Here is a 19,389-nt window from a genome sequence, read left to right as displayed (position 1 = left end):
CATGACCAACCGAGATGCATTACCACCGTGAATGCATCACACACACACCTAAGCACACGCACACACAGTTAATGCCCGGGCTAAGTGCATGCAGCCTCACTTGCACTGTGAGGACATCATATTACAGCACTCCCCCCGTCCCCGCCGCCATGCCCCCTTCCTTAGTCTGTCTCTCAGATTGCCGGTGCGCACATTCAAGCCCAGCATTGCAATGTAGCCAACGGGGGCTAACATGTCAATAATTTAGTTGTTAAGGATACTTCTCATCTCAAGCATCATATCAATGTGAGAGGATGCCAGACGGTCGTTATGTCAGATGACCTGCGCAGTCCTCTTTCTCTCTCCGCTAGCATCTTTGGATGGCTGCGGCTGCATTTTACGATTGCACTTGAAGGGCACATTGTGAAAGAGAAGGACACCTTCACTTCACCCATCTATCATCTCCCTGCAAAAGCCCATAAAAAAACATTGAGCAGGACTCCTGAGGCCTAAAGATCCAGCTATCATGGCGTGTATCTCCACATCCTCCTACCTTTGCTTATGTAATCATTCTTCTTCTCCTTCCCTGAATCCTCCATCCCCCCTCGCCGCCGCCGCCCCCCACCCAATGTCTCCACTGTTACATCCTGAATGTCTATCTCTAAGTGGGTTGATTGCACTAAAAGAGCAAAGTGAGAGTTTCACAGACAGGGAAGACACAATCATTTTCATGTACTTTTCATGAGGAGATGATCACAATACTAAATTCAAATAAATTCTTTCACCCCAATTCTTCAAGGATGCATTGGAAGATCTCAGGTCTATCACTGAAATGTCAAAATGAGACATAAAAAGCTAAAGGGTGCTTTATATCAGTGTCCGCGGACCGATTGGTACTGGGCCGCGCAAGAAATAAAAAATAAATAAATAAATGTTTTTTTATTTTTTTAAATTAAATCAACATAAAAAACACAATATATACATTATATATCAATATAGATCAATACAGTCTGCAGGGATACAGTCCGTAAGCACACATGATTGTATTTCTTTATGAAAAAAAAAAAATTATAATAATAATAATTCCCCCCCGGTCCGTGGGACAAATTTTCAAGCGTTGACAGGGGTACAACAGGGGTATCTGAAGTTTGTATGCTAAAGTAATCTGTAATTTACCAAACTTTCATACCATATTATTTTGAATTATATTAGTTATTGTTTTGATTCAATACAAGGACACAACACAGCACAATAATTTGAATTCTCTTTATCATACTACCACTTTGCAGTGTGACAAATACAATGCAACTTGAGGGTTCCAGGTTCGATCCCCGATTCTGCCAACCTAGTCACTGCCGTTGTGTCCTTGGGCAAGACACTTTACCCACTTGCTCCCAGTGCCACCCACACTGGTTTAAAAATGTAACTTAGATATTATGTATCACAATGTAAAGCGCTTTGAGTCAGTAGAGAAAAGCGCTATATAAATATAATTCACTTCACTTCACAATGAAGTCACCAACAAAAACTAGCCAGTTTACTTTTGATGCACAAAAACATTTTTGAATAATAATACACAGCCTATAAGTCAGAATGTTATAGGGCACCACCTTAACATTTGACAACAAAACAATTAAACAAGGTGACTCGGTAAAGAATCTGGGTATTATCTTCGACCCAACTCTCTCGTTTGAGTCACACATTAAGAGTGTTACTAAAACAGCCTTCTTACATCTCCGTTATATCGCAAAAATGTGTCCCATTTTGTCCACCACCGAAGCTGAGAGCAATATTCCTGCGTCCTTTCACAGACTTATGCTGTCTTTGAATTAAGGCGGAGTGGTAATTCGTTTGATGACGCAGTAAATTGAATGATTCAGACATGATTCTTAGTGGATGTGTTCTAATGCACTTCAGCCTTGGAGACTCTGTAAGTCAGAGGTGTCCAAAGTGCGGCCCGGGGGCCATTTGCGGCCCGCCACACATTCTGCAAAAATTGCAAAATTGATAGTATTGCAAAAATTAAAAAAAAACATTTTAAAACAGTGGAATGTGTCAGGACTGGGTCCCTGGCGTGGTTGGTTCTCCCAGAAGGCAAAGGAAAATTGGCGCGTGCGAGGCGTGAATTTAAATACATGTTTATTTAACAATAAAAAAGGAATAAACAAAAGGCGCTCACAGTGGAGGTACAAAACGACTATGAAAACAAAACACTAGCACAAAGGCAGAACTAGGACATAAAACATACTTGCAAACTAAGGCTTGAATAAAGAAAACTTACTTGGAACCAGAACAGGACATAAAAAAGAACAGCATGGATCATGAGCGTGAACAGAGTGGCAGGAGTGAATGTGATGTCGCCAGGACGAACAACAGAAACAGAAAAGCTTATATAGTGACATGATCAGTGAAAACAGGTGCGTGACTCTAACCGTGAACAGGTGCGTGAAATGACAATGTGAACCAGGTGAAACTAATGGTTGCTATGGTGATAAATAAAAGTGCACAAAAAGTCCAAAACCAAATCCGAACATGACTAAAACAAAACATAATCACAGACATGACAGAATGAGGTGAAATCTAACGAGAAAAAGTTGCAATGTTGACACAAAGCTGCCATGCAGGCTGTTTTTTTTTCTTTTGTCTTTGTTTATTTTTATTTTTTTTGCCATTGCTCGAGAAAAAAAAAAAAAAAAGAAAAAAAATCTATGTTACAATGAATTATTACTTTAAAAATTTCACTTTAAAATGTTTTATGTGGAAAAAATATTGCATATATTGTGTGGTTGCCATATAAAAACATCAAAGTTTTATTTGACAAAAGAGCATAAAACAAACAAAATAATAGTTCAAACGTAAAATCGACAGATATATCTGAAGTTGATCTTGTAATTTAAGTGTGAAAAGTTAAAAAAAAAACTAATAAAAATGTATCACTTTATGAGTGGGAGACCTTTTGGATTCCAAATATATTTAGTGGGATTTTATTTAACTTTTCACTTTGATTACTCAAAAATATTAAAGAATTCAAATCAATGGTGTCCTAAATTATTGATCTTTTAGGGCTCTAATTACTAAATACTGCATATTTCAGTTTTACTATAAAAAACTAAGTTGTCTTTGACAGAAAAGGCATAAAACCTGTTTTTTTTTTTTACTTGATATCAACCTGAAGTTGATATAGAGATATACTGTAAAAAATAATAATAATTTGAGTTATTTTTAACATTTTAATGACTGAGACCCTTGACCCTTGATTGGTCCCCGGGAGCCCTAAAGGTTAAAAAAAAAAAATCTATATATTTTGTTATGGTTTGAAAATGAAAAATATCAAAATGGCCCCCGTATGCTTAAATTTTTCCGTGCGTGGCCCTCAGTGGAAAACGTTTGGACACCCCTGCTGTAAGTAATACGCAACTTTAGTTATTTGATACATGTTTATATTGACAAATGTCATGTATATTTTTGGTAAATTACTTCACTAAAATACAAGAAAAGACCCATCTTGTGAGCTCATTAGAGTTAATTTAGCCAGTAGCAAAATGTGGTATGTGGTATAAAGCACTGCAGGACTGCTTGTATTGGAGCTTATAATTAAGTTTTGTTCTTTGCTGCCAACGGACAGATATCAGTATTGGATCGGAACAGCCCTACTTTTTGTGTCTGCTGGCTCCAAATCAGCCGTTAAGTCATTAATCAGCTCAAAGATGGAATTGCAGGACAGATGATATAGCTAATATTTTTAATACTGACAAAAATATGTCTATTGTCGATACGTGCACAGAAGATTTTTCTGTCATCGCACTGATCAGCTCCTCCTGACTGTTCAGTTCAGTTTCAGTTTATTTGGAACATGCATACGATACAATGTAATGCATCACACAATTCCAGTTGTTTCATTACAGCACGTCCGAAAAGGGAGTAGGAAGAAGCAGAGCTACCTGCCCCTTTTCATACCATAGCAATTTTATCCAATTTCCTTGTTCTCTGTAACAGAACAGTGAACAAATAAATAATATACCATAGTAAGCAAACAAATATCAAAATACATAAATAATCTTTGTCTCAATAAAAAAAAGGAATGTGGCGCAGCAATTTATGCGTAACTCGTGCTAAATAGAGATGCAAAACAGAGGCCACTAAACTTTTTCAGGCTTGATCAATCACATTGCGTGCACTAAACTATTACTTTTGCATATCCTCCTCTTCCTATTGTGTTATTATCATCTGCATATATTCTGCATACGGCGAGAATGGTCCTGGATTCCATTCCCGGGCTCGGGGTCTTTCTGCGTGGATTTTGCATGTTCTCCCCGTGACTGCGTGGGTTCCCTCTGAGTACTCCGGCTTCCTCCCACCTCCAAAGACATGCACCTGGGGATAGGTTGATTAGCAACACTAAATAGTCCCTAGTGTGTGAATGTGAGTGTGAATGTTGTCTGTCTGTGTTAGCCCTGTGATGAGGTGGCGACTTGTCCAGGGTGTACCCCGAATGCAGCTGGGATAGGCTCGAGCACCCCCGCGGCCCCGAGAAGATGGATGGATTAAGAAAATATGCTTTGTGTGCTTTAATGTGTCGGCAAGTGTATGCTGCCACCTATTGACAGAGTGTGGCCATGCTTTAAAACAGGGGTGTCAAACCTACGGCCCACGGGCCTGAACAGGTTTAATCCGGCCCGCGTGATGAGTTTGCCAAGTATTAAAATGAGCTGCTTTTTTTTTTTTAACAAACAAAACTGCTATTCTAAATGTGTCCACTGGATGGCACAATTCTGTTAGGCAAGCAAACGGTACACAGTAAAGCAGGCCTGGGCAAATATTTTGACTCGGGGGCCAAATTTAGAGAAAAAAATGTGTCTGGGGGCCGGTATATCTATTTTTAGGAACACTAATACAAAACCTCACAATAATGTCTGATTGAATGCTAAAAACGTTATGACAGACCGCCTTAAAAAACGGAATGGAGTTTTATTTATTTTTTACTGAATGAGACACCCACAATGTACATGAAAATAAAGAATGTGAGAATATACAATATTAACTATGAACGATAAAACACTGAATACTGACAACATATGAACGTCACACCCCCTCTCGATCGACATATTTTACAATCAGGCGAAGCGCAACAAAAATGCAACAAACACAGCGAAATATGATTACGAAGAATTTTTTAAAAAAACACCTACAATCTGATACATCACTAAGCTTTAGAACTTTCTTGTAAAAATCTCCTTTCGCGTCTGTCCCTGACACCCGCATTTTTAGGCTCGCTCTGGAAACACTCTGTGGAAACACTCCCCACCCACACTGCTTGGTGCCTCGTCTGAGCTGCTGTGACGTAGATTACCATAGTAACTAGTATAGCTTGCAAAAGCGCAGATTTCAACCATTTAAATACTTTGTATAGTTCAAGACTTACGGTCATTTGAAAACATCATTGCACATCATAATGGCAGCTACAGTTTCCATCTTAAAGATCTAAAAAAAATATTTGGGAATGTCGGGCGGGCCACATTGAAAAGCCTTTATTTGCCCAGGTCTGCAGTAAAGGATGACTGTGGCTCCTCCTCCTCGACCCACATGAAACTTAAAACCTGACGTTTTATGTCTTCTGCTTCAAACACATGGTCATTTGGCACCCTCGTTGCCCCAAAATATCTCTGTCAAACACGAGAAAAGTGAACTTAACCCTTTTGAATAGTTTTTACCTCCGTTTCTTACGGTTTGTTGAGTTAGCACTGGATTGATACGTGGACATGAAAAAGGAGGTATTTGATACCGAGAAGAGTTTACATGCTGTGTTTTCTGTTCAGTCCCAGAAAGACTGTCACTTAAAAGTTTAATCCTACATATACATTCACTGTACAAACACATACACTACCGTTCAAAAGTTTGGGGTCACCCAAACAATTTTGTGGAATAGCCTTCATTTCTAAGAACAAGAATAAACTGTCGAGTTTCAGATGAAAGTTCTCTTTTTCTGGCCATTTTGAGCGTTTAATTGACCCCACAAATGTGATGCTCCAGAAACTCAATCTGCTCAAAGGAAGGTCAGTTTTGTAGCTTCTGTAACAAGCTCAACTGTTTTCAGATGTGTGAACATGATTGCACAAGGGTTTTCTAATCATCAATTAGCCTTCTGAGCCAATGAGCAAACAAATTGTACCATTAGAACACTGGAGTGATAGTTGCTGGAAATGGGCCTCTATACACCTATGTAGATATTGCACCAAAAACCAGACATTTGCAGCTAGAATAGTCATTTACCACATTAGCAATGTATAGAGTGTATTTCTTTAAAGTTAAGACTAGTTTAAAGTTATCTTCATTGAAAAGTACAGTGCTTTTCCTTCAAAAATAAGGACATTTCAATGTGACCCCAAACTTTTGAACGGTAGTGTATACACATTCTGTACATATACAAGTACATATGCATACATACACTCATGCACATAATCACGTATCATCAAACATATGTTAACGTTGTTGTCCTAGGGTAAACTGGGTAACACATGGCACACTAACAAAGCTTAACCTATTGTTACTATAACAATCTACAAGGTTAATATAGGTTGCTTCTCTTTCTTCCCCTCCATTTTTCTGCATTATTTTGTATCTCTAGTTATCATTACGTATATGTATTGTTGCATTTGAACAACTGTATTGTTGATAATAAAGGTAAATTATTGGTATTGTTCATTATCATTAGCGCTATTTCTATTAGTATCTGTATTGCTCCATTTGTAGAGTAATAATGCTCATTGGCATTTCTGTATTATTTTTTGCTAACTGCTTATTTACTATCAATTTTACCATCATATTTGTACATGTCGTATTTGCTGATGTTGCTCTATTGTTGTTGTTGTTGTGTTTGCTGTTGTTGTTTTTGTCTCTCTGTCTAATCCCCCTCTTGGCCCCACAATTTCCCCCTCTGTCTTCCTTTTTTTCTCTTTCTATCCCCTCCTGCTCCGGCCCGGCTGCACCAAATGATAATATAAATACATTTAATAAAGTCAAGTACAAATAAGGCAACAAGAGAAGTATCCCACACTTATCTTTTGTAAAGTAAATCTGAACAGCCGATATGGGCATCTACATCAACTATATGATTTGCCTGAGAAGCTGGACAGGACAACAACAACAACAAAAAAAAAAGTTTAATCCTGGCTTTGTAGATACACTTAGGCCAAGTCTAAGCTCATTGTGTTTTTGAAGCTGCACCAATTTCTTCAGAATCTTCAACAAACTTAAAGTGTTTTGTCCAGGGGATTATTTGTGATTTGTACGTTTTCAGAATGTGCTTGTTCTATTTTTGGCCAAAGTGAAACAAAGTAATCAACCTGGAGTCGTCTTTATTTTTAAGTTATCATGCCATGATTTTACCATTCCGGCCCACTTGGGAATAGATTTTCCTCCATGTGGCCCCTGAGCAAAAAGGACGGTAAAGCTGTTTTCTAAGTGAGTCATCAAAAATACTCTACTCATTGTAGCTAGTGTCCCGATAACATATGATTAAAATGTGGCACGCTATGTTTTTACTCTGCAATTGTAATTACCTCATAGAAAATATCCCCCTCTCCATCATCTCGTTGTGGGCTGCTTCGGTGTGACTGGAGCGGCTATAATTAGCAATGGTGGCATGTGGGTGGATGTGAAGATTGGATAAATGGGCTGATGCTGAGGAGGCCTGCGCAGCGTGGCGGCTGACGCTCAGTAAAACACTGCTTCTTTTTCTACTCCTTGTTAAACTGTGTTGTGGGCACCTGCATGTGTTCGACCGTTTGTACTGAATGCTGTCTTTTGAAGGCTTTTAGAGCAATGCTCCAAACTACAGTTGCAAAATGTTAAATGAATGACTCCACTGTACTTTGTGGACCCGGTTGACAAAAGTGAAACGGGATACCGTATGCTGTAAGTGGTTGAGTAGGAGGTTGGAAAGATGAAGCCGTATATACGCCACGGTGGGCCGATCTAAAACAGGAAGGCCACAGTAATGGTGAGTGAGCGTAATGGTGGCACTCTCAATCCAATGCATTACTCCTGCAGCCATAAAGAGCCAGGAGTGCTGGTATTGAGTGAGAAGTAGCATTTAACAGGCTTTGCACTGATATGTGGTCCAAATTAAGACTAGGAACAGGAAATGCAAGACATCGGAATTCAATGGCCGTGCAGGCACATAGAGTATCTCTTGAAAGACATTAAATGAAACAGGTGATCTTAATGGGAAATATCGTAAAATATTAGAATTGTTGAAATGTAGCAATCATTTGGGTTTTCCTGCCCTTCCTCTAGGGCAGTGGTTCTTAACCTGGGTTCGATCGAACCCTAGGGGTTCAGTGAGTCCGGCTCAGGGGTTCGGTGGAGGTCAAGACACACCCGACTCATCGTGTAAATAAAGACTTCTCCCTATCGGCGTATTACGGATACGGCAACAGCAGAAGTCAGACTGATTTGCAGGTGTGTAATTTGTTGTGAGTTTATGCACTGTGTTGGTTTTGTTGTTTGAACAAGGTGATGTTCATGCACGGTTCCTTTTGTGCACCAGTAAAAAAAAACATGGTAACACTTTAGTATGGGGAACATATTCACCATTAAATAGTTGCTTATTAACATGCAAATTAGTAACATATTGGCTCTTAACTAGTCATTATTAAAGGCCTACTGAAATGAATTGTTTTTATTTCAACGGGAATAGCAGATCCATTCTGTGTGTCATACTTGATCATTTCGCGATATTGCCATATTTTTGCTGAAAGGATTTAGTAGAGAAAATCGACGATAAAGTTCGCAACTTTTGCTCGCTGATGAAAAAAGCCTTGCCTGTACCGGAAGTAGCGTGACGTCACAGGAGGTAGGATTCCTCACAATTCCCCGTTGTTTACAATGGAGCGAGAGATTCAAAGTGACGATTACCCCATTAATTTGAGCGAGGATGAAAGATTCGTAGATGAGGAACGTTACAGTGAAGGACTGGAGAGGCAGTGATGGACGTATCTTTTTTCGCTCTGACCGTAACTTAGGTACAAGCTGGCTCATTGGATTCCACACTCTCTCCTTTTTCTATTGTGGATCACGGATTTGTATTTTAAACCACCTTGGATACTATATCCTCTTGAAAATGAGAGTCGAGACGCGAAATGGACATTTACAGTGACTTTTATCTCCACGACAATACATCGGTGACACACTTAGCTACTGAGTTAACGTGATAGCATCGTTCTCAAATGAAGATAGAAACAAAAGAAATAAACCCCTGACTGGAAGGATAGACAGAAGATCAACAATACTATTAAACCATGTACATGTAACTACACGGTTAAAAATGCTCAGCCTGGTAAGGCTTAACAATGCTGTTGCTAACGACGCTAAGGCTAATTTAGCAACTTAGCAACCGGACCTCACAGAACTATGATAAAAACATTAGCGCTCCACCTACGCCAGCCAGCCCTCATCTTCCCATCAACAGCCGTGCTCACCTGCGTTCCAGCGATCGACGGCGCGACGAAGGACTTCATCCGTGGGTTTGGCGGCAAGAATCGGCTAGGCGTAGTAAGTAGTCCTTGTTGTGTTGCTGTAAGTATTGTACTTAGCCGCTAATACACCGATCGATCCCACCTACAACGTTCTTCTTTGCAGCCTCCATTGTTCATTAAACAAATTGCAAAAGATTCACCAACACAGATGTCCAGAATACTGTGGAATTTTGTCGCTGAAAACAAGAGGTTTCTGTATCGGGTTCGATGGGGTCCAACCACTTCCGTGGATTTTGTGACGTCACGCGCATAAATCATATCCAAAGGAGTTTTTCAACCGGAAGTGTGGCAGGAATTTTAAAATTGCACTTTATAAGTTAACCCGGCCGTATTGGCATATGTTTCAATGTTAAGATTTCATCATTGATATATAAACTATCAGACTGCGTGGTCGGTAGTAGTGGGTTTCAGTAGGCCTTTAAGTACTTATTAATGTCTTATTCGGCATGGCCTCATTATAACTCTAACCCTCTAACCCTGGCCCTAACTCTCTAACCTTAACCCTAACCAAATAACTCTAAATTAAGTCTTTGTTACTTAGAATATGTTCCCCATACTAAAGTGTTACCAAAAACATATAACTTTGTCTTGAATTTGAAAAAAAACATTTTATTTTTCATTAAGAAGGGTTCGGTGAATGCGCATATGAAACTGGTGGGGTTCGGTACCTCCAACAAGGTTAAGAACCACTGCTCTAGGGCAGTGGTTCTCAAACTTTTAAGTAACACCTCAGAAAAAACCTTGCTCTGCAAGTACCATCATAATGACCAATATTACGGGGACGGCGTGGCGCTGTTGGGAGAGTGGCCGTGCCAGCAACCTTAGGGTTCCTGGTTCAATCCCCACCTTCTATCATCTTCGTCATGTCCATTGTGTCCTTGAGCAAGACACTTCACCCTTGCTCCTGATGGGTCATGGTTAGGGCCTTGCATGGCAGCTCCCGCCATCAGTGTGTGAATGTGTGTGTGAATGGGTGAATGTGGAAATAGTGTCAAAGCGCTTTGAGTACCTTGAAGGTAGAAAAGCGCTATACAAGTATAACCCATTAAAATACAGTAGCGTAGTAGGCCTAAGTATTCATTAAAACAAAGCAGATGTTTCATTTAACATGTATATTTAATATTGTTGGCCACTGTAACATTACACACAGTGTGAACAGTAACACTGTGTTTGAATATAGCAAATTAAAACACTATACTTTAATCAAGTAATTATTTGGCGTAGATATAGATCAGGCCTGGGCAATTATTTTGACTCGAGGGGCCACATTTAGAGAACAAAATGTGTCTGGGGGCCTGTACACAAAAAAGTCTCCAATATTATCGGGAAAAGGTCACTAGATTTGTCGCTAGTAGCTGTTCACGAGAAAATTACGCCAAGAGGATTGGAAAGTCGCCAGATTTAGCGACAAAGTCGCCAAGGTGGCAACACTAAAAAAACACAGCTCTATGCAACAGGCCTTGCCTTTTAAAAGCACTGTGTTCTTATATTAAACATCTCTCAAATGCATAGTTTTTTTCAAAGGTGCAATGTGGCCAGAAATGGTACTGCAATCACGGTTAAAATGATGTAGTCCCCTCCCACTCTCCATGACTGAGGTTGCCACATACGCAGCCGAATCCGAATCCTACTCCAAAGATCTTCAAATGGCAATCGCCGAGTCCTACGCTGTAGGTTTCTCTTGTTTATGCTTCTTGCAAGATGGCGTACTAAGTAATTATGCCACATTTTACAGATGTCGATTAGCCAAATGTATTTGTAAAGTTACGCAGCGATATTTTTGTCAGGAGTCGGGACAGATTGTTGGCATTACCCTTCTAAAATGTCTGGTTTGACCGCACGGAACACCATCGAAATAATTACATATTATAATATATATCAGTGGTCCCCAACCACCGGGCCACGGCCCGGTACCGGTCCGTGGATCGATTAGATGGCACAAGAAAAAAATAAAAATAAAAAAAATATTTGTTTTAATTTATTTTTATTTTTTTTATTAAATCAACATAAAAAACACAAGATACACTAGAAAATTAGTGCAGCAACCCAAGAAACCTCCCTCCCCCATTTAGACTCATTCACACTCATTCGCACAAAAGGGTTGTTTCTTTACCTTATTAATAATTATGGTTCCTTCAGTATAGATCAATACAGTCTGCAGGGATACAGTCCATAAGCACAAATGATTGTGCTTACAACACACACCCCGGTCCGTGGGACAAATTTTCAAGCATTATAAATAAATGATAAATGGGTTATACTTGTATAGCGCTTTTCTACCTTCAAGGTACTCAAAGCGCTTTGACAGTATTTCCACATTCACCCATTCACACACTGATGGCGGGAGCTGCCATGCAAGGCGCTAACCAGCAGCCATCAGGAGCATGGGTGAAGTGTCTTGCCCAAGGACACAACGGACGTGACTAGGATGGTAGAAGGTGGGGATTGAACCCCAGTAACCAGCAACACTCCGATTGCTGACACGGCCACTCTACCAACTTCGCCACGCCGCCCCACGTTGACCGGTCCGCAGTTACAAAAAGGTTGGGGACCACTGATATATATTATATATCGCATAGGCCTACTTTGATATCAAGCCCAAGGCCAACACTAAAATCACAGCCACATTTCGTCCATGTTGCATCCAACCTGATACACTGCATTCTCTTCCATGTACTGTACGCACATCATCACCATCTTTCAGTGCAGAGTGCAATTCTATGAGCCAACCCACGTTACGCAAAAACCACGTTACGCATAAATCATATAGCCTACTACCATGTCAATACACAAAGTAGAAAACCATTGAATGTAATGCATTATATTGTGCCAAGCAAATACCACCCCATATGTGCCTGAAGCAGTACCAGAAACCGCAATTAGCCGTGCTAATGTTGGAACGCATTTCCTCAGTGTATCGGCATATTGAGAAAAAATAGGCACTGACACTGCCCATATCCATATAGGTTTTATTTGTTGAAAATATATGTTGCCCTGTCAGTTGGATGACACATCGACATACAGGCTAACGGGCATATATTTCCCCCGTTAACCTGTATGTCGATGTGTCATTGACCCGGCTAGCATGCTAATAAGCATTACACTAGTGTGATGGTGCTTCGCTCCTAAGCATTCGTTGCACGAACGTACTAGCTTTGCCAGACAAGATCATAGACTGTATTGGACAATATAGTTTACATAAGAAATGTCCATTTCCATGTATTACAAGTAATAAGAAAACATAAATGCCTTACTTACCTATCAAGGAGGAAAATAGCAAGTTTGGCATCTTTTAAAGGCATCCCCAATACAAATCTTCGTTTTGTTCCTGGCTTTGTCATGAATAAGTTGAGAATCGTAACCACGCCTTTTAGATTTACTAAGGTCTGACATGTTTAGTAACTTTACCAGTGGCAGTAGCCAGACGAAGGTGGCGGTGTGTAACTGGCAACCTGGATGTGACACACTCACGGACTTTCTAATTGGTCAAACGGTGGAGGGCGGGGCATCGAAATGAAAACAATAAGACTTCGGGGCTATAAAGGATATAGCCCCGATATAACTACTGTTATCATTTATAGAGGTATTCGAAAAGAACATGATTTATTAATGCTTTTTGACATATCAGGGTCATTTAATGATGACTTTGTTAGGATCCGCTGCTCAGATCACAGTTTGTTTACGTTTTCTAGTCACATGTGTTTTCAGCACCTTGTGTTTGTTCGTTTCTGTTGCCATGACGGCAGATTATGCTCAGCTGCCTCTGGTTAGTGTTCGAGACGCTCACCTGTTGTCCGGGCACTAATCAGAGGGCTATTTAGTCTTTGCCCTGGCCTCACTCGGTCTGGCTTCCTAATTTGCTTTTACGCAACAGCTAACGACCACTTTGTTTCCTGCTAGCTTTCATGCTATGTTATTTTTGCTTGCTAGCTCCCACGCTAGTCCCTTTGTTTTTTGTCTTCCGTGCTATGAGCACGTTTTTGTTTTTTCCTGTCTGATTTATTTGCTGAAATAAATCATTTTCCTACCTGCAAGCTGTGTCCGAAGCCGTCTGCATCCTTGGGAGAACACCTCGCACCACGATGCGACCAGGTCATTACAGACTTGACATGAAACATATGGCACCTTTATGTAACGTATAAATTACTTTCTCTAGTAATTAATTCCATTTATTAAAGATTAATTCCATTAATAATTCAATTACTTTTTTGGTAAAGTAACAGGTAACTATAATTAATTACTTTTTAAAAGTAATTTTCAGAACACTGGTTGTAGGAGGCTCATTTAGAGTCAAACTATTTGAGAAATCGGACTAATTTAGTGCATGGACACGTACTGAGTGTGATAGATTACCATCTTCCACACAATGAAAAGACATAACATAGCCACAATTTTACCAAAAATATTCTTCAATCTTTGATATACTAAATGCAGTTTTTTTGTTTGTTCATGAAAGATGTACTTCTATGAAAACGATATTAGTGTTTTTTGTGTTTTTTGGTAAGAAACAAACACTGAAACGCAATGTTTTTAGGTGATGGAACCGCCAACCAAAGTTTTGTATTTATTTATTTAATATGTATTATTATATGTTTGATTTGATTTTACAGGAACTGAAAGTATGGCCTGTTAAGTTTAAGAGTGTAATGCACTGGAACTTCACATTACATTCTATAAAAGGGGTGTCAAACTTATTTTAGTTCGGGGGCCACATGGAGAAAAATCTACTCCCAAGTGGGGCGGTCTGGTAAAATCACGGCACGATAACTTAAAAATAAAGACAACTTCAGATTGTTTTCTTTGTTTAAAAATAAAACAAGCACATTCTTAAAATGTACAAATCATAATGTTGTTGGGTTTTTTTTACACTTACACGTTGTGGTTAATAGTATTCTATCCTTATTTGTCGTTATTTATACTTTCTGAATAAATTATGTGATAACGTTCATCAGTCAACTAATTGGTGTTAATTTTCAATCTATCAAGATAAAAAAAATTATATCAAAGTCAAATTACAGGATGTTATTCATGTAGTTTGCTCATTTTCCTCGACTGGTGCACTAACATCATGCGGTTTATTTATTTTTTTACATATGTAGTGTCACGGCGCAAGCGCATGCCGCTGCACATTCATCAATGAGCCCTGCTGAGCGCACCTCGGGACACGCCCACTGCCGCTCATTTCCTGCACGCGTCACTCCAGCGGCAGCAAGCAGCTGCAATCAATCAGCACTCTGCGCACCTACCGTTGATGATCTTCCTGGGCTTCTTAAGCCAGGGCAGACCTGCGTTCCGGGCCAGAACGTAAACATCTGTTCGAGTACCGTAAGCGATCATCCAGCTCTATGCAAACTTGCTCTCTCTCTGTGTGTTCTCAACCCTCGTGTTTGATTGGTCTTGTGTCTTCCTTGTCGTCCTTCCTGCACTCTGCCTTCGTTCCACATGACGAGCTATGCGTCTCGTCTTCCTCGTTGTTCCTCTCTGGTTCTCCGGCTGCCCCTCTTGGATCTCGACCTCTCGCCTGGACACGGACCTGTTGACGCCTCGCTATACCCCCCCTTCTACCTGCCTGTCTCACGGACATTCGAGCCTGCATTTACCCTCCGAGACTTCCGCCTATCGCTCAACACTCCCGGTAACACACAACAGCTAATCTCCACAGAGTCTCACACACACACAGACACACACACTTTGTCTTCGTCACACTCCATTCTCTAGTTTAGTTGTATTATTGTTTGGTGATTATATATAAAAAATATATATATATATATATATATATATATATATATATATATATATATATATATATATATATATATATATATATATATATATATATATATATATATATATATATATATATATATATATATATATATATATATATATATATATATAATAAAACATAGAGCTAAATCCCATGCCCTTGTTGACCGTGCCGTCTACTCCTCCTGTACGTAACATGTAGCATGATCTACAAATATACAAAGAATTGCTATTGGGACATCAAGTGGACAAATTTAGAACAGCAGTTTCTTTCATTCAAAAATTTCGGCTCATTTTTATACTTAGCAAACTCATCCCGCGGGCCGGATAAAACCTATTCGCGGGCCGTACGTTTGACACCCCTGGTCTATAACGAGTAAACACCTCATTGTGTGAGCTCTGTTAGTTATTATGTGTTATGTTATAATGCAGGCCTATGTAACCTTATGTTTTACAGTGATAATAATGCCTAGTGTACCAATATGTCCATCATGTCACATGTACAGTAAAGTAAACCGTCACGATATTTATATAAATCACAATAACATATATGGTTTTGGTTCATGGTTAAATTAATACATTGTGTGTCACTAACGACGGAGTTGTAATGCATTTTTAATGAATTAGGTAGGTCGGATTCTATAAGGGGCAGCATGGTGGTACAGGGGTTAGTGCGTGTGCCTCACAATACGAAGGTCCTGGGTTCGATCCGTGACTGCGTGGGTTCCCTCAGGGTACTCTGGCTTCCTCCCACCTCCAAAGACATGCACCTGGGGATAGGTTGATTGACAACACTAAATTGGCCCTAGTGTGTGAATGTGAGTGTGAATGATGTCTGTCTACCTGTGTTGGCCCTGCGATGAAGTGACGACTTGAGATAGGCTCCAGCACCCCCAGAGACCCCGAAAGGGACAAGCGGTAGAAAATGGATGGGATGGAAATTACAGGATGTTATCTGGTGCACTAACATCATGCGGTTTTTGGTTTTTTTTTTACATATGTAGCATCATCTACAAAGATACAAAGAATTGCTATTGCGACATCTAGTGGACAAATTTAGAACAGCAGGTTTTTTTATTCCAAAAATTTCGGCTCATTTTTATACTTAGCAAACTCAAACCTGTTCGCGGGCCTTACGTTTGACACTCCTGGTCTAAATAATGCCAATAGTAAGATGAATTGTACATCACAGCAGATCCCTGATTCTTAGTAATTGTAATATAATTAAAACTATGGAGAAAGAAAGTTGGACCCCTGGAGTTAATAATTTTTCTGGGAGATAGGAGACTGTGGTATATGGTTTGACACCCCTGCTTTATAACGAGTAAACACCTCATTATGTGAGCTCTGTTAGTTATTATGTTATAATGTAGGCCTATATAACCTTCTGTTTTACAGTGATAATAATGCTTAGTTTACCAATATGTCCATCATGTCACATGTACAGTAAGGTAAACCATCACGATATTTCTATAAATCCCAATAACATATATGATTTAGGTTCATGGTTAAAGGCCTACTGAAACCCACAACTACTGACCACGCAGTCTGATAGTTGATATATCAATGATGAAATCTGAACATTGCAACACATGCCAATACGGCCGGGTTAACTTATAAAGTGCAATTTTAAATTTCTCGGGAAATATCCGGCTGAAAACGTCTCGGTATGATGACGTTTGCGCGTGACGTCACGGATTGTGCGGAAGTATTGGGACACCATTGTGTCCCAATACAAACAGCACTGTTTTCATCGCAAAATTCCACAGTATTCTGGACATCTGTGTTGGTGAATCTTTTGCAATTTGTTTAATGGACAATGATGACAGCAAAGAAGAAAGCTGCAGGTGGGATCGGTGTTTTAGCGGCTGGCTACAGCAACACAACCAGGAGGACTTTGAGTTGGATAGCAGACGCGCTACCGTGAGTACGCAGCTTTCTTCCAAACATTTGATCGCTTGCCCGTCTGTGCGTGCCGCTATGTGCATGTCACGTACGTAACTTTGGGGAAATATATGTGCTGTATGAACTTTGCGGAAGTGAACGATACTTTGGGCTGTGGGATTGAGTGTGTTGTGCGGGTGTTTGAGTTGTATTGGCGGGTTATATGGACAGGAGGGGGGAGGTGTTTGTTATGCGGATTAATTTGTGGGCTATTAAATATAAGCCTGGTTGTGTTGTGGCTAATAGAGTATATATATATGTCTTGTGTTTATTTACGGTTTTAGTCATTCCCAGCTGAATATCAGGTCCCACCCACCTCTCACAGCATCTTCCCTGTCTGAATCGCTTCCACTGCCCTCTAATCCTTCACTTTCACTTTCCTCATCCACAAATCTTTCATCCTCGCTCAAATTAATGGGGTAATCGTCGCTTTCTCGGTCCGAATCGCTCACGCTGCTGGTGGCCATGATTGTAAACAATGTGCAGATGTGAGGAGCTCCACAACCTGTGACGTCACGCTACTTCCGGTACAGCCAAGGCTTTTTTTTATCAGCGACCAAAAGTTGCAAACTTTATCGTCGATGTTCTCTACTAAATCCTTTCAGCAAAAATATGGCAATATCGCAAAATGATCAAGTATGACACATAGAATGGATCTGCTATCCCCGTTTTAAATAAGAAAATTTAATTTCAGTAGGCCTTTAGATGAATACATTGTGTGTCACTAATGATGGAGTTGTAATGCCTTTTTTCACAAAATGAATTAGGTAGCTCTGATTACAAGCGGTAGGAAATGGATAGATGGATGGATGATTCTATAAGGCTTGGATGTCAGCTGACAAATGAATAAACACACACAATGCATGTTGCAGTAGACATAGGATGACAAATCAACATTAGGATATGTTCAAACACACACATTGCGCGCGCAATGCATGACGCAGTATAGTATAGACACGACCTGTAGTTTTTAGTGTTGTTTACTCCATCCTTCAGCCAGTAGTGTCCACGGTGTCCTTGCTCTGCACTCAAACCTCGACCGAGTCACGACTGCGTCTTTTTTTTCTCTTTTTTCTTATGAACTACTTCCGAACGCCTCAATGACATAATGTCCACTGCAGACGTTCGGCGAGGACGGATTTAGTGCGCGCAACTTTTACGCAGTGTAGTCCCCGCCGCGTCCTTACCTGCTCTCGTCCTGACCCTTCGTCCAAAATGGGCTCTTCTGCGGCGGCCCTCTCCTCCTCCGTCCGCATCTTCCCTCCTGCCTCCTCCCCCTCTACAACCGGGCGCAGGCGGCTCCTACCCCGGCAACGTCCGAAGCGAGGGACCTCCCCGGCGGAGCAGCGCGCTCGGTCACCCCATCCGCCGCACGTCGGTGTCCGGTTTCACAATGACGGGGCCTGCGGCAAATGCGCATCCTCTCGTCCAGCTAGAAGAGCATCGTCCCAGCTCCTTGGCGGCTCTCTCCCCACGCCGCGCTGTGTTCTTCCGCCGGCGGAGCTAAAAATAAAACTAGAGCCAGCTTCCAAAGTCAAGCAGCAGCGGCAGTGCCGTTGTTGTTGGAGACGGTGAAGACGCAGAGCTCCTTGCGTGACGTCATTGCCGACACCTATTTACACACGGAGGCGGGCGACAGCCCGTGATTTGCCTGCATGTGTAGTGGTATGGTAATGACCTCTGCAAAGGTTACCTCACTGGAGGCCAGTTTTAGAGTTCCAAAGCCCCCCTATTATATAAAATATTTTTTCCATGTAAGAAATGATGCACCATAATGGGGAACTTCACTTTTTTGGAATGTCGTCGATCATTCATCATCATGTCATCTAACTTTTCAACCACTGAGATACAGTCTGGTGTGCCGTGGGAGATTATCTAATTTCACCTATTTGGGTTAAAAATATTTTTTGCAAACCAGTAATTATAGTCTGCAAATGATGTGCCGTTGTTGAGTGTCTGTGCTGTCCAGTAACCGTGTAATACTCTCCCATATCAGTAGGTGGCAGCAGGTAGCATGCTTTGTAGATGTCGGGAAGGATGACGATGGTTTGCAGGTAAAAAGGTATCTAACGCTTAAGCAAAAAATAAACAAAAGGCGAGTTCCGCTCAGAAAATACATTGAAGCTTATCAATACGAAGCTAAAACTGAACTGGTTGCAAAGTG

At 40.5% G+C, this 19,389-nt stretch overlaps 1 protein-coding gene across 5 annotated transcripts in view; it reads right to left on the bottom strand.

The window, feature by feature from the left end:
- Positions 1-18,711, bottom strand: part of LOC133662243 (transmembrane protein 151A) — a 29,463-nt gene extending 10,752 nt beyond the window's left edge. Inside the window, exons 1-3 of one of the 5 annotated variants that reach the window (XM_062066066.1) lie at positions 16,125-16,221; positions 15,968-16,051; positions 4,169-4,353 (exon numbers count right to left, since the gene is read on the bottom strand). In XM_062066066.1, the coding sequence (XP_061922050.1) occupies positions 4,169-4,285 (117 nt within the window). In that variant the 5' untranslated portion in view covers positions 4,286-4,353; positions 15,968-16,051; positions 16,125-16,221. Of the gene's footprint in view, positions 1-4,168; positions 4,354-15,967; positions 17,493-18,412 lie in introns of those variants that run through there. The other 4 variants (XM_062066068.1, XM_062066069.1, XM_062066067.1 and 1 more) reach the window with 4 other exon arrangements.
- Between the last annotated feature and the right edge of the window lie 678 nt (positions 18,712-19,389).

This window comes from Entelurus aequoreus, linkage group LG12 (genome assembly GCF_033978785.1).
Source record: "Entelurus aequoreus isolate RoL-2023_Sb linkage group LG12, RoL_Eaeq_v1.1, whole genome shotgun sequence".
Classification (NCBI taxonomy): Eukaryota; Metazoa; Chordata; class Actinopteri; order Syngnathiformes; family Syngnathidae; genus Entelurus; species Entelurus aequoreus.
Note: the sequence above shows the minus strand (reverse complement) of the source record. Positions and strands in the feature narration are given on the sequence as shown.